The sequence below is a fragment of the Eriocheir sinensis genome, chromosome 22, assembly GCF_024679095.1.
Source record: "Eriocheir sinensis breed Jianghai 21 chromosome 22, ASM2467909v1, whole genome shotgun sequence".
NCBI classification, from domain to species: Eukaryota; Metazoa; Arthropoda; class Malacostraca; order Decapoda; family Varunidae; genus Eriocheir; species Eriocheir sinensis.
Window position 1 is genome coordinate 2,043,012 of NC_066530.1, and position 23,901 is coordinate 2,066,912.

General features: G+C 46.8%; 2 protein-coding genes across 5 annotated transcripts in view; both read left to right on the forward strand.

Moving 5' to 3' along the window:
- Positions 1-17,435, forward strand: part of LOC127001926 (putative neural-cadherin 2) — a 168,281-nt gene extending 150,846 nt beyond the window's left edge. Inside the window, exons 6-30 of one of the 4 annotated variants that reach the window (XM_050867169.1) lie at positions 581-718; positions 3,832-4,009; positions 4,225-4,458; positions 4,629-4,792; positions 5,037-5,192; positions 5,359-5,535; positions 5,929-6,117; positions 6,426-6,639; positions 6,753-6,961; positions 7,641-7,801; positions 7,948-8,110; positions 8,267-8,449; positions 8,721-9,028; positions 9,475-9,874; positions 10,484-10,774; positions 11,209-11,471; positions 12,027-12,218; positions 12,364-12,545; positions 12,650-12,839; positions 12,944-13,053; positions 13,177-13,305; positions 13,421-13,627; positions 13,797-14,003; positions 14,903-15,074; positions 15,189-17,435. In XM_050867169.1, the coding sequence (XP_050723126.1) occupies positions 581-718; positions 3,832-4,009; positions 4,225-4,458; positions 4,629-4,792; positions 5,037-5,192; positions 5,359-5,535; positions 5,929-6,117; positions 6,426-6,639; positions 6,753-6,961; positions 7,641-7,801; positions 7,948-8,110; positions 8,267-8,449; positions 8,721-9,028; positions 9,475-9,874; positions 10,484-10,774; positions 11,209-11,471; positions 12,027-12,218; positions 12,364-12,545; positions 12,650-12,839; positions 12,944-13,053; positions 13,177-13,305; positions 13,421-13,627; positions 13,797-14,003; positions 14,903-15,030 (4,773 nt within the window). In that variant the 3' untranslated portion in view covers positions 15,031-15,074; positions 15,189-17,435. Of the gene's footprint in view, positions 1-580; positions 719-3,831; positions 4,010-4,224; positions 4,459-4,628; positions 4,793-5,036; positions 5,193-5,358; positions 5,536-5,928; positions 6,118-6,425; positions 6,640-6,752; positions 6,962-7,640; positions 7,802-7,947; positions 8,111-8,266; positions 8,450-8,720; positions 9,029-9,474; positions 9,875-10,483; positions 10,775-11,208; positions 11,472-12,026; positions 12,219-12,363; positions 12,546-12,649; positions 12,840-12,943; positions 13,054-13,176; positions 13,306-13,420; positions 13,628-13,796; positions 14,004-14,418; positions 14,557-14,902; positions 15,075-15,188 lie in introns of those variants that run through there. The other 3 variants (XM_050867170.1, XM_050867171.1, XM_050867172.1) reach the window with 3 other exon arrangements.
- Positions 17,436-19,233: 1,798 nt separating this feature from the next.
- The window catches only part of LOC127001928 (putative neural-cadherin 2), a 118,269-nt gene continuing 113,601 nt past the window's right edge, over positions 19,234-23,901 (forward strand). The window contains exon 1 of the mRNA XM_050867175.1: positions 19,234-20,321. The gene's annotated coding sequence lies outside the window, so the exon portion shown is untranslated. The remainder of the gene's footprint in view (positions 20,322-23,901) is intronic.

The following is a 23,901-nucleotide window of genomic DNA, read 5'->3' on the forward strand; positions in this document are numbered from 1 at the left end:
GCAAAGGTTCTCAACCTTTTTCTTACGAAATGTCCTTTGAGATTTTACTGCTGTTGATGCCTCCCACCCGGGATATGAGTTAGAAAGGTATTTTTCTTATTAACCTGCTCTTAGTTTGATGCCTACCTCACCATATATATATATATATATATATATATATATATATATATATATATATATATATATATATATATATATATATATATATATATATATATATATATATATATATATATATATATATATATATATATATATATATATATATATATATATATATATATATATATATATATATATATATATATATATATATATATATATATATATATATATATATATATATATATATATATATATATATATATGTATATATATATATATATATATATATTTTCAGAACAATCTTGCTCACCAAAGATGTTCCTCATACAACCATGATTGTACGCGTATTCCAGGCTGAGAACAAGCGGTTTAGAAAACAATGCGCTAAGCATGAAGAAATCGAATGCCCAAGAGTTCTTATACATTGTCTAACCACATTCCTCTCTTACGCTACTTCTCTCCATCTCTCCCGTAGCAAGTGACGGCCGTGGACGGGGACGCGGGTCGGTTCGGGAACCTTTCCTACACACTATCTGGGGACGGAATCTTTAACAACGGGTCGCGGCCTTGCTTCTCCGTGGACGCCGCCTCGGGCACGCTCCTGCTTCTGAGGGTGAGTATAGGATGGAGGGGCAAGGCAAGATTCTCAGTGACGAAGAGCATGACAATAAAGCAGCAAAAGGATTGACTGAGTGACTGATTGAGTAGGAACAAACATTTAAGGCTAGAGGTGAATGAACCTTGTGATTTTTAAAGTAGTTACTTCTATTGCAAATAGTAGAGGAGCAAGAGATAGAGCTGAGTGTTCGGTTGAGCAGCACAGATTTACGAAGCTATCGAGTAATAAACCTTGAATTAGTTATAAGGTAGTTACCAATTTTCGGCAAAGAATATATTGAGAAAATCTAGAACACTGACTGAGTGGATGGTTATGTAGCCACAGAAATGTTCGCGGTTAAAAGCAAATAAAAATTATAATTGGTGTTAATACGCATTTGAAAAAAAAATATTTTCGAAGTTTGCAGTTGGATGAGAACATATGCAAGAGGTCAGCAGCGATCAGCCTTTCTCCTGCCAGCCCCCTTCCAGATTAAAACAATAATATATTCTAGCTTATCCCTTTGCTATCGAAATCATTTAGGTAAGGGCTAACCAACATCTTCATTCTTTCATACCTTTCGCTGGTAAACACTGGAACATCCCTCCTCTGAATGTATTTTCTCCTGCCTACGACTTAAGCTTATCAAGATACATCTCCATCCGATTTTGACCCTCTCTCGGCTACTGTTACTATCGGCTATTTGCAGCAGCCGCCAATAGGTTTTGTGCTTCTTTGTCTTATAAAATTTACGTACAATAGTTTAAAAGTTTCATTGTTTTACTGCTTCGTTGCCATTGCCCTTGCTTCCTCTTTTGCCAATCTGTAATATGGTTAGTTTGTCCTATGCAATGGCTGTCATCCTATAATCCTATAATGTAGAATCTTGTTAGCTTTTCTTCATTTTTAAGGCTAATTCGTTTAACGTGTATACAGTTTTTGTTTTGTTTTTTTACTTTTATTCCTTCAACAAAGAACACTATCAGAGCAGCTTCAGTGGGCGTCCTTCGACTTCATTTTGAGAAAAGTTCCACGCATTCTTCCTGTTCCAAACAAGACGTGGAAGGGACAGTCAGGTTCCTTCCGTGAGCAATGCGGGTCCTCGGGTTATTGGTCTTTCCCTGACAAGCCTGTGTTACGGACACAACCCAATAAGACGGAAATGTAAAGGAAACAGAAAGGAACTAAAACCAATAGAAATTACTGTAAACCAGAAGAAAACGAAAATGTACAGCTAAGTGAAAGGAAGTGTGAAGGCAATAAAGAATATTGTAAACATGAAAAATAGGGAACTCCAAAAGAAGGAACGGGAAACATAATAAGATGAAATTGTAAACAAGTAAAAGGAAAACTGTAAACCAAGTACGAAGGAAATATAACAATAATAGAGGTCCTAGGAGTAATTAAGCTTGCAAATTCGTACGCAAAACTGGTCTAGTCGTCAGCACGCCTAGCTGGCTTGGGTTCGAACCCCGTCCTAGGCAGTCAGTGCGCTGCTGTTCCTTCTCCCTCTTCAGCTCATAGATAAAAGGGTACCAAGGAAAGCTTAATCCGGTAGCAGCGCTGGGCCAAATTTGTGGCTTTACCGTGTACCAGCGACGGGCCACATTTTTGCCATGATATAACACCCCCAAAAAAATAGATGATGCATAAACTGATCACAAATGCGTTAATGTATATTATGAAATGGTTTGCGTGAGTGATGATTTTTCTCCTTTTTCTCGCTTAGAGGGGCCTTTAAGAAACATGATCCCCGCAGCTACCGGATTAAGGAAGGTAAACTGTTCTAACCCGGAGGCTGCATTTACCCTGTGTCCGAGGTAATGGGTGCCACCTACCAAAGGCTCAAGGGCCAATTGTATGGAGATGAGAACCATGACCACACGTAGCTACAGCATATCGTCACCTTCGTAAACAAACCGCCTAAGTCATTATTTTCTACTTTACAGGAGATCAGAAAAGAACTGCCATTATCTCATTTGGCTTAAGATTTAGGCAGAAATAAAAAGGTCATTTCTAGAACACTCAAGCCCTGAATGACGAAGGCAACTATACAAAAATGGGAGTCACATGATGAAAAATTGATGTAGCCAAAAACCTGGAAATCTCTGGAAAATGACCTAGGCGATTATTTTATGAAGGTGACGATATGCTCCCAATTTTACATTAACTTTACCTTTCAAATATGCCGGCACATTACGATTAAGACAGGCCAGAAGAAAATAATAAACGGCATGACACTGCTGGCCTACACACTCTACCTAACTTACGACTTACAATCATTAGAGACAAATGACATTTCCTGTGACAATAACAGTTCTATAATCTTGACAGAACAATAACGTCGGACACATCGGATAAGAACAGCAATATAGGGTGCAGCCTCCACACATGCATTACACCAATATAAAGTTTATTTTTGTTGTTGTTGAGGCGTTGACTAGATTTCGTGTTGAACAGAGCAGGGAGCAACACGAAACACATCAGTTACGAAAAGAACCATAATTTTTTTTTGGTATGCATTCCACCCAATCCCCGCCACACTCCATATTCCCGCCGTGACTCCTGACTTGTTTTAGATATCCTCTCCCTCGCAGCCGTCCGGAGCCCTCCATCTCCCTCTCGTAAAGCGGCGAGTACGATACTGGCGGCAACGGTGGGATAGGACGAGGTGTAGGCCCATGATTCCTATCACCAGGATATTCATTCCCTTGAGAGCTTCACTTCTAGCATACACTCTTTTCTCTCTCTCTCTCTCTCTCTCTCTCTCTCTCTCTCTCTCTCTCTCTCTCTCTCTCTCTCTCTCTCTCTCTCTCTCTCTCTCTCTCTCTCTCTCTCTCTCTCTCTCTCTCTCTCTCTCTCTCTCTCAACTAGGAATACAAGAATACAGTAACTCCACCACAAGGATCAACCTGACACGATCACAGCCTGTCAGTCTTCCCATCATGTTATTTTCATCTTCACAATGTAAAAAAAAAAAAAAAAAAAAAAAAAATCATTTTATTTAATCACTTCAAAAAATTTCCTTTACTGACAGCTTTAGTTTTATGACACCCAATTTGTTGTGCTTAGGATGTTGACTATATGAAGGTCTTTACAGCCTCAGTTACTTCCCTTGCCTTTCTCAGCCCCTGGACCGCGACCCTCCCCACGGCCGGCCTCAGTGGCGCCTGCGGGTGACGGCCTCGGACGGCCAGCTCGAAGCACACACCGACGTCCGTGTGAACCTCAAGGACACCAACGACAACGCGCCCTTCTTCCCCTCCCGCACCACCACCGCCACCGTCTCCGAAGACACGTCGCTAGGTAATCCTGGCAGTGTTACTTTTTTATGTCCTAAAGACTTCGACAGGAAAGGTACGTGACGCGCCACCCGATGACTTACGAAAGCATGAGCCGAGCCAAGAAGGCCAGAGATAAATATAGTTATATGCATATAATTTAGATGATGTTGCCAATTTCAGACACCTTATTAGACAACAATAGCATGATATGCTTACACAACGCTGTCCCGCGTCCAGGGTCGTCGGTGACGCGCGTCGAGGCCACGGACTACGACGACCCTCAGGAGGGAGACAACGCCAAGGTCACGTTCTCGCTGGAGAAGAACGCCATCGACGAGGCGAGCGGCCGCCCGATCTTCGCCATCGACGGCGAGCTCGGCGTCATCAGCACGGCGCTCTGCTGCCTCGACCGGGAGAAGACGCAGCGCTACGTCATCCAGGTGGTGGCGACGGACGGCGGCGGCCTCAAGGGTCAGTTTTCTTTTCCGTTCACGGAGTTACTTTTTCCCTCAATGTATTTTCCTCTCAAAGCGTTCCTTTTCTTATCTATGACTCATATCCTCTTCCTCTCACAGCGCTCCTTCGCCTAATCGCACGTAGTTTTTTCACTCTCAGAACGCTCTTCTCCCTCCTCCCCCCAGGCACGGGCACGGTGGTGGTGGACGTGGACGACGTGAATGACGTGTCTCCAAAGTTCTCGCGGCCCCAGTGGACGCTGGACGTGCCGGAGAGCCTTGACAACGACCACGTGCTGGCCACCCTCACCGTCGTGGACCCTGATGCAACAAACGTCTTCGCCTACAGGGTCAGTGTCGGCATAGACACACGCCCATAAACTTGCAACGAAGCCTTGAACGAAACGGACGGCATGGCTTTGTAATTCTTGCTTCCAACAACTATTTCTTTATCCTTAGCTCTGCTGAGATTTCTTGGTATCTGAAACATGTAAATAAACTTTTCATCCGGTGACATGAGATAACCTTAAAACATAACGTATTGGCTCACAATTCTGTAAGGTTCATGTATTTTCCGTGCTGGCGGCGGCGCAGGTGGTGCCGGGCAGCGGGCGGGGCTGGCAGATGTTCCGCGTGGAGGGCGTGGCGGGGGCGCTGCCCGGCGGGAACCTGAGGTCGGTGGAGCCGCTGGACTATGAGGATCCCGAGCACCGGCAGGGCTTTATCTTGAGGGTGCAGGTGACGGACATGGTGAGTGTGTGTGTGTGTGTGTGTGTGTGTGTGTGTGTGTGTGTGTGTGTGTGTGTGTGTACGCACACTCCCCTTCCCCCCTCTACATACACAATTACTGCATGCCTTTGTGCCAGCGTCCACATCACAATTCAGACCAGTCTTCAGCGGCCGTGTCTGCTCACAGGGTGAGGACGGCTGGGAGCAGAAGGAACACGTGGCGGAGACGGTAGTGAGGCTGAACTTGGTGGACGACAACGACAACGACCCGGTGTTTAGCGAGGACTTCACGAGCCTCTCCCTGCCCGAGGACACACCGCGGGGCGTTCTTCTCGCCACCTTCACCGCCCTGGACCCCGACAACGTGAGTCGCCACACTTTATGGGGATGGAAAGAATTTGTAACTTCATGTTTAAATAATTATTTAACAATATGCAACCTGTAACTTTCTAAGATGTTTGTAGCATCAGGCTACTATCCTAAAACGATTCGGAGATTGCATATCCTAATTTGATTAGGATTTCGTAGAGGGTTTGAGTATTTCCAGGGGTAATTTCATGAGCCAGTTGAGAGTTTCATAAGGCTTCAACACCATGAAGACTATGACAAACTTACTAATATTCTTTGTGCCCTTTCGAAATATTTGCTTTGAAAGTCGAAAGCGTCTGAGAATACTGACCTAAGATAAGATAGCAACCAGACATTAAAGCAATCTATTCGTTCTTATATCATCTTGACCTGTCGTTGCTCCTCTCAGGGTGGAAAGAGTCGCGTGCAATACCGGGTGGCTCCGTCCAGCGACCCTCGCCGCCAGTTTGCCGTGGACGAGAGTGGGGCGGTGCGTCTGGTGGGGGGTCTGGACCGGGAGGCCGCGGACACCCACAGTGTGCTGGTGTGGGCGGTGGACGATGGCTCGCCGCCCAGGACCGCCACTGCCACCCTCGCCGTGAGTACTTGTTCTGTGTGTCAGCCTTACCTTGCGTGCCTGCAGCTTCAGGGGCTGAGATGAAGACTGAGAAATCATGAACACGTCTCTGCCACATTTGTTTCCTGTGTCGTGGCTTGAAAGTACAGAGAAGAGCGAACGGACGCATCCTTGCGATCTTTTTGTCCTCTATGTTGAGTCTCAGCCAATGTTGTTACCGCCAAAAGGAGGGGAGGAAGGAGGGAGGGGGGCTGAAGCAGATGCAAGAGGGAGAGCAAGGAAGCAAAGGACCTCTGGTGAGCACATAAGTAACAACACCTCTTCGGCAGATCAACGTGACGGACGTGAACGACAACCCGCCGTTCCTGGCGGAGCCCCGCGAGGTGCAGGTGACGGAGAACAGCGAGGCGCAGCAGGTGGCGGAGGTCAAGCTGAATGACCCCGATGACTGGCGGCAGGGTCACGGGCCGCCCTTCACCATCGCCCTGGACCCCCGCGCGCCGCCCCACGTCACCGACAGCGTCAGGGTCACGCTGGACACGAGTGAGTTGTCACAACACTCTGTACCACTTTATTCCTCCTCCTCCTCCTCCTCCTCCTCCTCCTCCTCCTCCCCCATCTCTTCCGTGGCTGACGTGTCCCCGTGTGTGGTGCAGGAGGGGATGACGGGCGTGGCGTGGGCGTGGTGTGGACGCGGGCGGCGCTGGACCGAGAGGAGCGTCCCGCCCTGCTGGTGCCGCTGGTGGTGGGCGACGCCGGCTGGCCGCCCCTCACCGCCACCGTCACCCTCACCCTCCACGTGGCCGACCTCAACGACAACCCCATGGCGCCCGCCAACAAGACCGTCACCGTACACACGCTGCAGGTCAGTAGCCTTCGCCTCACTTTGAGCCCTCCTAGTAAGTCAACCTTCATGCCTTTAACACACTGCAGTCAAGTACCGTTTTTCGTCCACATTGTGAACGCCGCCGACGTTTTTCTCACACCTGCTCACAGCACGCAGCAGCTGCGGTCATGAACTCTCCGTCCATACAGACGGACGACAGAAGGCCCTTACACACACTACAGGTCATTTTCTGTATACACACCCAGTTCACCGCGGTGGCTGAGTGGTTAGCGTGCGGGCCTAGCATTCACGGCGCCATGGACAACGTAGGTTCGAATCCCCACGCTACCACCTGTAATTTTTCAGTCACCGCCGAGTGCTACCCACATGCTGTCCTGAAGATCACCCATCAACCCGGACTCTAGAAGAAATCGTCCAAGTGAATCTAGAATGAGTTCCGGGGGGCAGGATGAGCCAAGCATAAATGGCGCCACCATAAAAATTGCCTGCACTCTGACGGGCTTGGGCCGACTACCAGGCCTCTTAAGAAAGCCTACCGGCGCTACAGGCCGAGAATGTAAAAAAAAAAATAATAAATAAATAAAAAATAAAAAGTTATAAGTTTTCCCTCTATAATGGTCTGATGTCACCATCCCATTTTTTAACTAACACAAAAATACAATATTCGTGACCCAGACTGTTTTTGTCACACCCTCAGCGTCAGGGCGCGGCGGTGCCCCTGGGGCGGGTGTACGTGCAGGACCCGGACGACTGGGACGTCACAGCCAAGACCTACGCCTGGCGGGACCCTCAGGCGGGCTTTTTCCTCGACACCTCCAGCGGCCACCTTAACATGGCGCCCTCCACACCTGACGGCCGGTAGGAGACGCATAAGCTAATCGGGATACTATATATTTGATAGATATTTCGTCATTGGCGAGTTTGTTGTACTGACACAAATACATTTATTTTCTCTGTGGTGGTGCTGGACAACACACTTTCGTCATATGTATCATTGCCTGTAGGTATGACCTTGAGTTTTTGGTAACTGATAAGAGCCAAGGACAAAAGGACGTTGCGGCGAACGTAAGCGTCCAAGTGGCGTCTGTGCAGCCCAACCAAGGCCACTACTTGACGCCCCTCACAGTGGATGCAAGCAGCGACTACCTCGTGAGACAGACGAGCGAGGTGAGGCAAGCAGCAGCGACAGGTAGCAAACATGTCAAGTCAGAAAAAAATGAGATGAAAGGAAAAATAAATGGTCGTTACTAACATACCGTTGAAGGATTTAAAAAAGATGCAAGATTTTTTTTATCTTAAAAATGGTTCACGTTTTCCTTACAGGGAGAACCGTCCATCCTGAGTCGGTTACTAAACACAGTACGGGCATGGGCTGGCGGGGGCGGCGCTGACGTGCAGCTGCTGACGGTGGAGCCGCTGGAGGAGGTGCTTTCTGCCACACGGGTGTGGCTGTCCAGCACAGAGACCAGGAATTTTGACCACGTGTTGCTCTACCACATGGATGAGGTGAGGGATACATGACGTGCGTGTGCAATCCATACAGCCACTATACACACTCTGTATGTAATTAGAAACTTAAAACACGTTTTGCTGTATATACCATAAAATGAGGTGATGAACTCATGTACGTATGCTGTTCGTATTGTCACGAAGAATTTGTAACGAGTGTGGCATCGGGTGAGGTTTGTATACCCATTGTATTATTCGACAGGCATTCCTTTATAACATGTGTACTATGCGTAGTATCTCATGAGGCTTACTTTCTTGTCTTGTTCAGCTGAGCGCAACCCTGGGCGTCAGCGTACGGGACATCGGCGTGGTCTCCTGCCGTGCAGGGGCTGCTCCCGAGCCACATGCACTGGCGGAGGAGAGGTGTGTGGGCGGCTGCTGGGTGGCCCTCACCGACAACTTCACTGTGGTGGACGCCAATTCCTCGGCGGTGGTAGGACCACGGGTGGCGGTGCAGGGCTCCTGTGGCTGCCCCACCGAATCAGCCGCCGTAACCACGCCTGTCCGTGCGCGCCCGTGTAACCCTGACACCTGCTTCAACGGTGGCAGGTGCCTCAGCACCTCTTCGGGCACCCGGTGAGTATGGCAAGCCTGAGGGGCCACTGCAGACGCACGGTAAAAGTTACCACGCAAAGGGCAACAAATCTGCTCGATTAATAAAACCTTCACACTACACTTGGCTCAGTAGACGCGGCACCAAAGCCTCCACGTAAAAGAAAACCTTCCTGTTATGTCTATCTGAGTCCTGAACAACGCTTAGCATCAGTTCTCTCAATGCAGTCTCCTAAAGCCTCTCTCCCTCCCTCAGTGAATTTGTCCTTACGGTTTACAAAGGACAGCCAAATATTTGCCCCCTTCCTTCAGCTCCACAGATACATGCCATCTAATACCTCCTTCCCTCCTCGGGCGCATCTGTCCTCCCGTCTTTAGCAGGGCAGTCCTTCCCTCATTCTATTCTTCCTTCCTTCCCCAAAAGACGCAATCATGCCTCCTAACACCCCCCTCCCTCCCTTTCTCCCAAGGTGCATCTGTCCTCACGGCACCTGGGGCTCTCGCTGCAAGGTGGTCGCTAGACGCTTCGAGGGAGGCGGGGGTAAGCAGGAGGGCGACGCCGGGGACACCGCAGAGGGTGCGTGGGCGTGGGTGCCGCCCATCCCGCCATGTGCCGAGATGCACGTGAGCCTGGAGCTGCTGAGCACAGCGGGGGAAGCCGTGCTGCTCTACTCTGGGCCAGAGCAGCACAGCACTGAACAGGGGCCGGGCAGGGGCCGCCATGACCTTCTCCTGCTGCTGCTGGAGCTGCGTCAGGGGCGGCCAGTGCTGCAGCTGGACCAGGGCGGCGGGCCCGTCACCCTCGCCCTCAACTCTTCCTCCTTGGCCGACAACACGTGGCACAGGATAGACCTCCACTGGAAGGACGAGGTGTGTGAAGTAATAATAATAATAATAATAATAATAATAATAATAATAATAATAATAATAATAATAATAATGATAATAATAATAATAATAATAATAATAATAATAATAATAATAATAATAATAATAATAATAATAATAATAATAATCATAATAATAATAATAATAATAATAGGTTTATTCACCAAGAAACAGAATACAAAGAATCGTGAAAGATTTTGTTTCTGAAAAGATCTTGGCTTACAATGAATCAATTTTAGAGTTACCGTTTGCGTACTGAGATTTTGTTGATACACTTAAGAAGGAAAAAATAAGTTTCTTAAAAAAAAAAAAAAGAATAAAAAAGAGTAAAAAGTAAAAAAAAAAAAATTAAAAAATTAAAAAGTGAAATCTTAAAAATTTAAAAAAGGTCTACCAATGTAAAAAAAAAAAGGCTACCAATGTGTGTGTGTGTGTGTGTGTGTGTGTGTGTGTGTGTGTGTGTGTGTGTGTGTGTGTGTGTGTGTGTCCTTTCTTCGTCTCGTAAGTACACAAACACACATACCCAACAACACACACACACACACACACACACACACACACACACACACTCGCTACCCTTCCCGCACACAGCTGGTGGAGATGGTCGTGGACCTGTGTCTGGGGGGCCACTGGGACGAGCCGCCGCCCACGCCTTCTCCGGCTGCCCACAACACCTCGTCCACTCCCGTCCTGCCTGAAACACACGCCTGCAGGGCCGCCACGGAGCTGCCAAAGGGCGACCGTGTGCTCAAGACCGGCGGAGTGCTGCAGGTGGGCGGGCTGGTGCACCCTCTGCCCGCCCTCATGCTGGACGAGGCTTCGGCGCAGCCACGCCCGCCACATTTTCAAGGCTGCGTCAGGAACCTCAGAGTCAACGGCGAGGTGAGTTGTGGCAAACACGGGCTCAGTAATCACACCGCTCCTTCCATCAGGAATCTCGGTCTACGGTGAGGTGAGTAGCGGGAAGCCTGCATTTAGTAAACACATGCACACATTGTCCTCCCTGAGAAACAGGACTTCACTTAACGAAGTCTTCGGAAAACTTCACTTACACATAAGGTACGAATATGATCAGATTATCTACCGATAGGTAATACAAAGTTATACCGACTCCAATTACTGGGCGAAGGCATATTGAAGTTGATACCTGCCAGGATAGTAAACCTTGCGCCATATGGTGTAACAGCAGCTGACAGACATGGGCAGCGGCGTCCATGTGCACAGCAGGGCCAGCTCGCCGGAGTGTTGAGATATGTTGCTAGAATGGCGTAGTAAGACAATACCCAACATTTTACACTCTTCTGGTGATCTCGCAGCTGGTGGACCTGGGCACAGGCGTCCTCAGCAGGGCCAGCTCGCCGGGGTGTCCTGCCGCAGACTGCCTCGCCCAACGCCTCCACTGTGGCGTCCACGGCAGGTGTCTGGGGTCGCCGGGGTCGCTGCGGTGTGAGTGCCAGCCGGGCTGGGGCGGGCCGGGCTGTGCCTCGCCCACAATGCCCGCCACCTTCCTCCCCAACAGCTACGTCAAGCTGGCCCTCTCCTTCTCGCCGCTGGCCTACACCACCTCCATCAGCCTCAGGTAGGAGTTGCCACCTACACCAGCCTCTAAGTCTCTAAGTCTAAGACATGGTTAGCAGTGTTCCAGCTTGATTTTCCCACAATCACTCCCTCTCCTCGGAGATATTTTGCCTCGACCCTAGGGAGAAGGCTAGCCCAGGATAATATTCCCCCTCGGGGCTGAAATTCCCCTCCTTTCCAGTCGTAAATGAATATCACAACTACGCTTAAAAGGTAGTTACGATCGCCAACCGTCGATGCTGTCCGCCTGCAGAGTCAGTTTCCTTTAGTTCTAGACTAATTAGGCGGCGATAAGCTACTCTTTCAACAGCGATGGGCTATTATCCCTGGCGGTGGTACGTTACTATTTCATACTATTTCAAGAGGCGATAGGTTGTTATTTTAATAAGAGGTTACTCTCAGCTAATTTTAAAGCGGGGTGCTGTTAGCTGCTAATTTGAGAAGTTGTGGCGCGACGTGAGGAGAGGGAGATTTCCTCCATGGCAAGCGTTGAACTGGGAATAAAAACGGGCTATGATACGACCGCTGTCACATCGTCAACGCCTCCTGCCGGCAGGTTCCGCACCCTGAGGAGGAAAGGCGAACTGGTGGTGCTGTCGTCCCAGCACGGGCGGGACAGCTGGTCCGTGCAGCTGGTGGGCGGCCGCCTCTGTGCTGTGCTTCACCTCCACCCTGGAACCCCTGCCTCACTGTGCCTGTCGCGGGCCGTTCTCACCGACGGCCGCTGGCACGCCCTCACCGCCACCAGGTACGCCACCGTCCTGCTGCAGGCAACTGCTGCTTCAGGCTGTTGCTCCTTGTGAAGCTCCTGCCTAGTCTCTGTGTTGCTGTCTTTGATGTTCCTAAGGCATTACTGATGTGTGAGTGACCTGCTGTGTTGCTCTGTGGCTCAGGTACGGCTCGGCGACCATCCTGACAGCGGACGACGGGGACGGCGACCTGTACAACGCCTCGCTGCTGCTGCTGGAGGGGCGGCAGCTGCTGGAGGTGGACAAGCAGGAGGGCGTCCGGGTGGGCGGGGCTCCACACTTCCAGGACGCGGGAGTCCTCAAGATCCACAGCGATTACTTTGACGGTGAGACACAGGCCTGGACGCCAGGCTTGCCTTGTGCACTTCAGCGAGGCAGACTGAAGGCGCTGAGGGCGCACCGCTTACAGGGCCGCCTTCCCCTCCCGCAGGCTGCATCGACGACCTGCGCATCGCGGGCCGCAGCGCGCCGCTGCCGCCGGCGGTCAACAGCACGCCCTGGGGCCAGGCCAGCACCTTCAGAGGCGTGGAGCGAGGCTGCGGCGCCCCGTCTTCCTGCGCCAACGTGTCCTGCTCACCGCCGCTCTCCTGCGTCGACACCTGGAGGTCCTACCACTGCGGGTCGGTGGCCGTGTGTGTGTGTGTGTGTATGTGTGTGTGTGTGTGTGTGTAGTGAGGTAGGTAGTTTAAGGGGAGTGTTGGGTGACGCTGGACCGCTGCCGCAGGTGTGGCAAAGGCCGCGTGCTGGGCCGGAGCCGCGCGGCGTGTGAGGACGAGGACGAGTGTGCGTGGCGGCCATGCCTCAGCGGCGGCTCCTGCTTCAACACCCAGCCAGGTGACGCTCGGGCATCAACCAGTTGTGGGTGTCTTTTATATGACTCATATACGATATAGTCACATGCAGCATATGAGCAGGGTGTCGAGGCGTGTGTTACAGCGGTGGTTCACCCCCACACAGGGTACGTGTGCTCGTGCCCGGCGGGGTTCAGCGGCCAGCACTGCCAGCTGCCCGACGTGGGTAACACTTCCCTTAAGCTGCCAGTCGGGGTCCTCATCACCATCCTCGTGTGGTGCATCTTCCTCGTGTGTGAGTACTAGACAAGGGCGTGCCATTGGCTAATCTTCTAGGTGTTCTGCTGACTTCTCTCTTAGCAGTGCAGTGAATACTCAGTAGCCTTTATGACCTCCTTTCCTTGCCGCAGTGCTGGTGTGCGCCTTCCTGCTTCACCAACATCACCGCCGCGCCGCGCTGCGCAGGGGAATGACAGACTCAAAAGACACCAATGTGGACTGCAAGGGCCAAGTGTCTCCACCGTGCAGTCACACACCCAACCTGCTGGAGCTGCAGCTGCTGAAGCCACCCAGAGCCAATGGCCAGCCCGCCTGGACAAGGAACCCTAACATTGCCGGTAACCTTTGCCCCCTAGGAAGCAATCTAGATCGGAAAGTTGACTCTATACAGTTTCTTTGTGTGTCACTGTGAACCAGAACTCAAAACGATTGTGAATTTTGAACGTCCGAGCTTCTATTATTTCCTGTGATTAGTGCCTTACTATTTGTCTCCTCTTCGCGCCGCAGATGTGGACGTGCTGCAGGTGGACGTGGTGACGCCGGCCAATATCAGCGGGGCGCGGGATGAGAACGGTTCACCACATTCCCGGAGAGGCAGCTTCCAAGGAGCGGCCAGCAGGAGGTCGAGCAGGAGTAGCACGTTGTGTGAAGGGAGAGACTTGAAATGCTACGAGTACGAGGGTGAATGCGTCTTCCCTGGGTCTATCTCATCCCGTAAGTGTAGCAGGATTTTTTTTATATTTTTTTTACGTTTCGCCCTATGGCGCCGTTAGGCTTTCTTGGTAGGGTGTGATGGTCGACCCCAGCCCGTTGTGGGGCAGACAAGTGTTTATAGTGGTGCCATCTTGCTTGACTCATGGTGCCCTCCGGAGCTCATCTTTGACCATCTCTTTTAGAGATAATCTAAAGTCCGGGTTAATAGATGATCTGCAGGACAGCATGTGGGTTGTCATTGGCCACTCTCGACAGTGACTGAAAAATCCCAGCTGTGGCCGCAGGCGGGACGTGAACCCGCGTCCTCTTGGACGTGCGCCGGCACCCTAACCACTCAGCCATCGCTTATTTTTAGGTTAAAAATATTGTTCGTACCCATCGTCAGGCATTTTCTGTTACCCTGCCTCTATTTCAGGCGCGTGACGTTAGGGAGCTTGAGTTAAGAGGTGCTCAGGGTGGCCGTGACACATCTCTCTGTCGTCCCTAGCGAGGCTCCAAGCGTCCTTACTGGACGCGTGTCGCTGTCCGGGCCTCGTGGTCGTCCAGGGCGAAGGTGGGCCGCTTACAGGACCTTTTCAGTTGCTCGTGTTGCTCATTCAAGAGTTGCTGTCAACCGTAATGTTTCATAACCAAGCATGTTTTAGACCATGGCTCTTTTAAGTACTGGCCGCGGCCTTGCATTGGGTCATCACTGACTGTCATTCGGGTCGCCAATTCTTCACAGAAAAAGGAAAACTAAATTGTAACCGGCGGGAGATGCATAGCTTTTAGTAATGTCAAAAGCCTTATAAATGTGTCACGAGAACAATACTTGAAATATAGCGGCTAAATATTACGGAAAGTCTGAAGAACATTGCCTTAGATAGAGCGCACATTAATGTCACTTTTATCTTTCCAAGCAGTGAACTATACAAAAGACTCCAGTGAAACTCCCGGCATCCAGAGGCATGAGGCTACGCGGACCGTGGTGTTCCTCCGAAGTGAAAAATGTGATCTTTTAAGACATGTGCCCAACGCAGCGACATGACCGTTACAGCGAGCAGAAGTAACTGGATGGATGGAAAAAGACAGGTAAACATCACGTGGGTTGTTTTGTTATTATGGTCACACTAGTGCAGTTGGAAAGACAAAACAATATCCACTGTCGTCCATCTCGTAATTCATATTTTCCTTCCCTATTAACAGAACACAGTGGTATCGGGGCCATCGCACTCAAACAATCCATTGCAAAAGAAATCAACGATAAAATTATTCCTGACTGTTGAGGCTAACGTGTCTGCCTCCCAAGAAGTTTATTTGTCCATGCAGACCACAAGGAAAGTCTAATTCAGCAACAAACAACAGATGGCGTGATGACGAGCTGGTAAACTTTACATGAAATACATCGTTCGTAGATCAGTTATTGATAAACATTTTTTCAGTATCTCTGAAACCAAGAAAGACGCCTCGTACTCAAAGTTGCATTTTTTAACTTGTCTTTTTTATTCTTATCTTTTTAACCTATAAATTTGTTTTCGTTAAGACACACTCAATTGTTGATTTAAGCCTCAGAAACTTCGCTTTGATTAGTGCAGGTGCCAAGGGTCCAACACCAGAAGCATCATCAACAACAACAACAACAACAACAATAGTGGCAGCAGAAGCAACAACTGGCATGTTGATTCCAGTGCTGGTCTGGCTGGCACAACAGTGATTTCCCTGCTCCTGAAGTCCTGGTGACAGTCTGCGTGGCCGACTAGCAAATACACATTCCAGTACGCTCTGAAGGCTCACCAATAGAAATGATTTTATCTGAAGTGTTCTTCGGGAGAGAGGGAGAACACACGCAGGTTCATACGGACGACCGCCCGCCCGAACTCACACACACACGCACGTACACATGCACACATTTTCATATATAAAAGTCATGCCAGCACGAACATGTACTCACACGCTGTAACTGTACACACAGTATCAGAGAAAATTAAGAGCAAGTGAATTATTCCGAAAAAAATATACATAAATTAAAAGGAATAGTTATTCCCCTCAGTCAATTACTCGTATACAAGCGCTTGCCTGCACGGTGTAATAATTCTGACAATGGAGCCGTGAAACACACTCCACAAGCATATTGGAGCAGCTGGAAACGGTCGGCGAGGAGCTGCTCTCCTCTCCTCCTTGACGTGCGGAAGGAAATGGAGTCGCCTTGAACCAGCGAGGGAACACTGTTGGAAGGAAGGAGGCCAACGCTGGCGGAAACTAACAATGGATTTCTGCTGGTTAAAGTGCGTTTAATTGTTTGAAGTTATTTTAATCTACTCATTCATCTATGTCTCCCTTTCCTGGTCATACCCTTGACATCAGTTCCAACACTATGAATACGCAAGACTCCGTTATCTACGAGCATTCTGTGAACCAATGGCTACATCTAACCGACTAGTTTTCTTTGTTAGTATTTATATAACACACATAGGTCAATAAAAACATTGGAGGTGTTGCATGTGAAACTGAGTGAGGAAAAAATTGTTTAGAACCTGCAGTTGTTTTTGAGTTGATAATAAGTGACGCATCTCAGCATGGGAGAGCTTAGAATATGGCCGAATGTTGTTTTTTTCCCGCTTCGAGCAACATCGTTTCAACTGCTAGATCATATATTTTGCGAGAATGTAGCTTAAGAAATAAGCTAAGAGTGGAGTGTTGGCATGAAAGTTGTAAAGGAGGGCAACGTCACAACGGTTTATGCCTTTCATTCCAGTGGATTGTGATAAAACTCCTTCCAGTTGAATGTATACGCTGTTTTCCATTTTTTCCCATCAAAAGTGACTTTCAGGCCTAGAGATAAGGTTAGACAATTCTGGTGATCCATTTGTACGGCGTCTGAGTAGTGTATGCGAGCTGATAACTGACGGAAAACCAAAAGAACCGATCAGGGATACAAGAACTGTGGAAGTTGTGACAAATAGAAAATCACGTGGATAAGAAATCTGAACCTTTTCCGGAACAGGATAGAGTTCATTAGCATCACACAGACTGGAAAACGACTTGTTTTGCAGCGGACCAATATGGCATGATGATGTAGGTAGGTAGCGTGCTATCCTATAACCCTATAACAGTGCACCAAATAGCTTCCCCAATGTCTATCAGTAAATATTTTCTTACACTAGATAAAAATACGAAATGTTGACAGACTTTTTAACAAGAGATCGTATGCAGTTAACGTAATGTTTTGTATTTTTCATACTGACACTATATTTTCTATGTGATGTAGCTATTTCCTGTGTGATTAGATTCACGATAAACTAACTGCATATGAGGACCACATGATGTAGCAGATACAATTTTTAAAAAAAACTGTAATGTGAGTCTAAAAATCACGCAGCGTGACGTGGGTGAACGTTAAGTTTTCAATAAATAAATTTGCAAACCAACCCTGGCTGATTTTCAATTTCTCCTGAAACTACATTATGGTCAATATGTGTTTCTGAAATCTGCACAAAGGAGAGCAGGACGAAGTTAAAGAGTTTCCACTGATTGTCCGGGAAAATCCAAATATTTTATTTTCCTTAAAGTTTTAATTATGACATGTGGGTCTGAAAGGTCTACACGAGATAATACATAGCTGATTATGACGCATCACTGTAACGGGAGGCTGTGGCCGAGTGGTTAGCGTGCGGGCGTACTGAGCCCGAGGACCTAGCGTGGACTAAGTTTGAGTCCTCACCGAAACACGCTGATTTTTCAAGTCATCGCCGAGTGGCGGAAGATTACCCACATGCTGCCCGGATCGTCAAATAACCTTAACTTCCGCGACTTCGGTCAAGAGGAGCACCGGGGGCCAGCATAGGCCCAGCAAGAGTCATACATCACGGCATCGACTTTAAATAAAATTAGCATGCGCCACTAACGGGCTGGGGCCGTCCATAAGGCCCCTCAAGAAAGAATACAGGCAAAAAAGGCCTTGAATATTAATCAAACACATAAACTGTCGTTTAGATATAACATCCCTCGAAACTCCCCGCGAGAGGCTCCCACGCGGTGGTTTTATAGAGTGCACAGGCTTGTAGGGTGCGGCGTCACTTGAGGGGAGGACGTGGGAATGTGTGTAGCATTTACGGGAAAGGGACGATGCTGCCCTGCCCATGACATTTTCCTTCGGCATGGTAACAATGATGATCACGAGAGTAAGAAAAACTATCTTGAGAGGAATCGTATCACACGAGTAATTCAGGAGAAAGCTCATTTTAAGTTAATATATTGATAATTATATGCGCCTCCATTGAGCAGTGGTTAGGGTGCCTAGCTATGAATCCTCGGTCCCGGGTTTGAAACCCGGCCCGGGCAGTCGGCGTGCAGCTTACCCAGCTGTTGATCCCCCTTTTCGGGCTGGTCGATAAATGGGTACCCGGGGAAACCTGAGGAAGGTTATTGTGGTAACGCTGGCCCTTGTCCCGGCGTGACGGGTACGTCCCACCACAGGCTCAAGGGCCAATGCGAGAGATGAGCACCGAGGCCACGCGCAGTTCTAGCGTGAGGCCCCAGCTTTACCATATATAATAATGCCATATAGTAATGATAATGATTATAATGAGGGTAGAGATTATCATAATATCAATGAAAATAATAATGGAAATTTGTAAATGTTAATAATAAAAAGTTACAATAGTAATAATAATAATAATAATAATAATAATAATAATAATAATAATAATAATAATAATAATAATAATAATAATAATAATAATAATAATAATAATAATAATAATAATAATAATAATAATAATAATAATAATAATAATAATAATAATAATAATAATAATAATAATAATAATAATAATAATGATGATGATGATGATGATGATGATGATGATGATGATGATGATGATGATGATGATGATGATGATGATGATGATGATGATGATGATGATGATGATGATGATGATGATGATGATGATGATGATGATGATGATGATGATGATGATGATGATGATGATGATGATGATGATGATGATGATGATGATGATGATGATGATGATGATGATGATGATGATGATGATGATGATAATAATAATAATAATAATAATAATAATAATAATAATAATAATAATAATAATAATAATAATAATAATAATAATAATAATAATAATAATAATAACAATAATAATAAAATAATAATGATAATAGTAACAATAATAATAAAAGGAAAAAAGGAAAGATAATAGAAAAAATATAAAGTCCCCCCTGCGAGAGATCATCAGGCGTAATTTTGCTCGAGGAGCCGCCAGTCAATAAGCGATGCTCAAAGTAATTACTTCGGCGAAAGAGGAGGAAATTTTCTTAATAAGACAATCTGCTGGGAGTGGAATAAATTAACTGAGATGGAAAAGTAATTACAGAAAACCTCCCAAGACAAAAGTGCTCTTCTGACAGATATTTTCTGCATCAATGATAAAGAATTAAATGTTAAAAAGTGTGTAGAACCTGATGAACCAGCGCTGCCCAAATGCTTCCCATGTCCGTCAATCATCCCTAACTTCAGTAATCCTGTCACGCGGAGCAGCGGGAGCAGCACGGGCCGAGCAAGAAAATAGTTTCCCGGCGCCACGAAAGAAAAAGGACCAATTCATAATAGGGCAGGAATCGACAGCCCAGGCCTTTCAGGAGAGTCTATTGGTGGTGTGGGTCTTTCATTAAAAATAGTTAGATTCTTCTGAATATTTCCACAAGACACCACTGAACAAACAGATCAAAGAAACAGTTTGCAGGCGTGGCCGGGTCGCGCTGTCCGGCGGGGCGGGTCGTGTGCCGCCAGCCTCGCCACCTCTCTGCCGCCTCACTCTGCCGCCCACCGCCACTCGCGCCGCACTCTCGCTCCCCTCACACACAGGCCGCGTGTCACCACCCCTGAGCCAGCCGCGGCCCAGCACCACAGTTGTTCAAACTAAACACGCACCAACACTCACAAAACACAGAAAGGTAACTCGCCTGCTTAGGTTTACCCAGCAACGTGTTTTGTGTTATTACAATAACCGTGTCGCCACACTGGTTCCAGCTTTCGGCCAGCACCACTTGTTACGTACATCAGCTTAAGCATAAATGAATTGTCACAGTAACTCAGTACACCATGACTGATTACCAGTGAAGTGTATGGTACTTTCCATACGACCAATAAACTAACAAGCAATCTCACGGGGACGCGCCACACACCAACACGACTCTTTACCTGACCACATTCACCGGACAGCTCGAGTCGGTCACCAGAGCTGGGACCTCCATCACCAGCCCCAGAGCACCAGCTCTAGCACCGGTCTCTCCTGCAGCATCAGGGCTCCCGCAAAGAGGGTGAGTTTTTTTTCCTACGTTTTAGCCTCTGGGGCCAGTAGGCTTTTTTTATAGGCGCCTGGTGGTCGGCCCCAGCCCGTTATGGCATAGCCAAATGTTTTTTAAAGAGGAGCTTTCTTCTTTGGCTCATGCTGGCCCCAGAGGCTCATTCTTGATTCCCATTAGAGAGTTAATCTAGAGTTCAAGTTGACAGGTGGTCGGTCTTCAGGATAGCATGTGGGCAGCGTGTGGATAGTCTTTGGCCACACGACGATGACTGGAATTTGTCAGCTTTAGTGGCGGGCGGGAATCGAACTCAGGTCCTCTAGGACGCCGCGCCCCCAAGATGACCACTAAGCCGCCGCCTTCATTGTAGTTTGCACAACAAAAACAGGCCGGATTCAAATGTTACTCGGTTCTGCAGCAAGTCACTTCTTTTCAAGGTTCGGCAAGGAGGGTCAGTCATTTTTTAATCAAAGTCAAGCTAGGTTTAAGGGGTAGTCTGACCTACAAACCTTATTTTTTTTTTTATTAAATCTATAGGCAGCGGGAGGTGTAGTAAATGCTTTGCTGTTAGTCAATTAGCAAGTATTAGAGCTATCCTGACCTAAACACCTTATTTCAGGTATTTAGATGATAAGACTGCAAAGAAATGAAGGTGTCTCATTTATTGTTTCTTCATCGATGTAGCAAAAATGAGGTGGATTGAGGGTTAGCAAAAATGAGATGGATTTAGGGTTATTCAGGGCTGAAAATCATATTCCTATCTAATCACCTAAGAAGATAATTGTAAGAAAATAGTTTAATGGCAAAAAAGCTTCATTCCTCGTTATTCTTTATCAAGGAAGTTTAAGCGGAATTAAAAGACTAATCTAATCTATAAACCTTCATTCCCTTTTAAATAGGCCTAGAAGCTACATAGTAACGTTTAAAAAAATAGATCAGTAATCCATCGCTCCTGTACACCCGCAGGTTCGATCAGATAACCGCGAGATGAATGAAACTCATGTTAGACGGTTTGTTGGGACTAAAGGTTTGATAGTTATGTGACCAACGAAAAATAAGGAAACGTAGACTTAACCAAGTGAAATTATGTGACAAAAGGACAAAAATAATATGGGTAGTAATGCAGTGTTTCTCTTCCCCTCAAAAATGATACGCTGTGTCACTGATGTAAATTGTAGAAATTAAATATTTAAGTAATCCAATATCATTAATATTGTCAAAATAACAGAAAACACTATTAATAAGAGATAACCAGTACCTTCAACACTAATCTTTTGCTAGCCAACTCAGGAAAAATCTTCATTCTACTGAATTTCCTCCTTACTCTGACGTAAAATTTTGAGGGGAATATCATAGTCTCTGAAACTGAATTAGATAATTTTTGGGCGTCTCCTGTTCAACTTAATTAGAGCAGCATATTGCAAGCACTACAATGAGTAAGTTTATCCGCAGGCACCAGCATGAGATATGACAGGCAATAAGAGAGATCAACGACCGCACTACAAATTACTTGCAGCGCGGGTGAGACACATTTCCTACGTCACAACTCCTACAACTTTAGCAGTTTTTAGAGTAGTGACATTTCCTTCAGAGATACAGCACATTTACACACAAACATCTATTCTCTCAGTTCCTACAGGGCTCCAGTCAGATTTCCTGCACCAAGAAAGGCAGCGAGTCACAATTCCTACACGATTCCAGTCAGTCAGTCAGACGCTACTGTATGTAGGAATGTCGGGTTCACGTTCAGACACGATTCGATTCGGTTCAAGGTAAGGCTCAACCCAGCACTGTTCTCTCAATTCGTGCGGCAATGAAGGACAAGGAAGGACGACACCAACTTTACCCCAACGAAGGAGAGATGGCATTTTGGGTCCTTGTGCTCCACTGCGGTCATCCTGGCCAGGGCAGGGTTTCTTCTGCCCTGCCGACACGCTGCCTCCTGTGCAGATTGCATAGCTACTCTTGTGGCTGAAGCACATTATAACCCTGTAAAACTTCCCTCTCGTCGTTCTATTATTCATGACAGGCTTGAAGTATTCATTTAAAAATATTCTTTGAAATGAATGCGCTCACGACATTCAATTTTAACTTGTTTTACAATTTCATTTGATACAGGTATGTTGTTAGATAAAAAAAATCCCACGTTAATATTCTCCAGCGTGTTGTACTCTTTCTTGCAAATTGCAATTGTGTTTCCTATGCAAAATCTTCGCATTCGTTTGCACTTCACTTTTGTACATAACACGGGATCGCAGAATTGTAGGAGATATGACAGCATACTTGTAGGAGTTACACCGGAGGCCCCGTTTTGTGTGGGAGATGGGCTGGGTACTCATTGTTATGTAAGAAATGTGCTGGATACATGTTTTTGTGTAGGAAATAGGATGGACTATGTGTTGAAAATGTGGCAGCACACCATTTTTTTTTTTTTTTTTTGTGGATGTGTAGGATATATGACTCCGGCCCCTTGCTGACAAATTCCTCAACATTAAAAAGGACAGACATAACAACCTTATCCGCAAACCATATTTCGAGGCATTCCAAAGGCAAAACAATACCTGACATTATCACTTATGTAACATATTACATAGGTACGTGATAGAAATCATTACGATAAAAAATACAACACGTAAAACTACGATTTATTTCATCCACAAACCATGTTACGCAACTGTTTCCCAATGCCCAATGCGAATGATCAAAAGACATTAATGAAAAAAATAATCATTCCAGCATTGAAAAGTGTTACCCACAAACCCTACTCAGCCACCAAAATAAGTGACCTCACGCGGTCCAGCATGCGACGGTCAGGCCAATTTAATCAACGGATTGCCCGCCACGTCCACCTGTTGTTCTGAATTTATGTTGAGAGCAAAGTAAATCCTTTAGAACGGCCACTTCACGGGCGGCGAGACCAAATGGCGGTCTAATTGATGGTGTGTGTGTGTGTGTGTGTGTGTGTGTGTGTGTGTGTGTGTGTGTTTTACGGTAAAGTGGGGAGAGCAAGGGCCGAACAAAACAATGCCCTCAAAAATGCTGCTCCTGCAAAGATAATAGAGAAAGATGCCTAGAAGATAATTGAATTTAGTTCCAGAGAGGTGTGTGTGTGTGTGTGTGTGTGTGTGTGTGTGTGTGTGTGTGTGTGTGTGTGTGTGTGTGTGTGTGTGTGTGTGTGTGTGTGTGTGTGTGTGTGCAAAAAAAAAAAAGTTTAAACTGCAAACCATAAAATCAAGAAACTGGGAAGGTGTAATGAACCGGAACGAAGTTAAGAGGAAACTTTAAGCACTTTCTCCTCACAATTACTTTAACTTCAGTAATCGATATTCTCCGTTCATAGCAACATACGAGGATTATACATCTCGCAGAAGAAAACTTGCAATCCACGGAGCTCACCATTTTCAGCAGTCTTATTCTCTGGGGACGGTTGTGGATCCTTCCCCGATAAGCTCAATCATTTTTATTAAACTTTTCAATCATTAGTCATAAATAAACGGTTCTTTAAATGATGAATTTATGATGTTAAAACAGAGTGCGTGAACAATTTACTTATTTATAATTGAATGCTTGATAGGCTTCGCATTTCATAGCATAT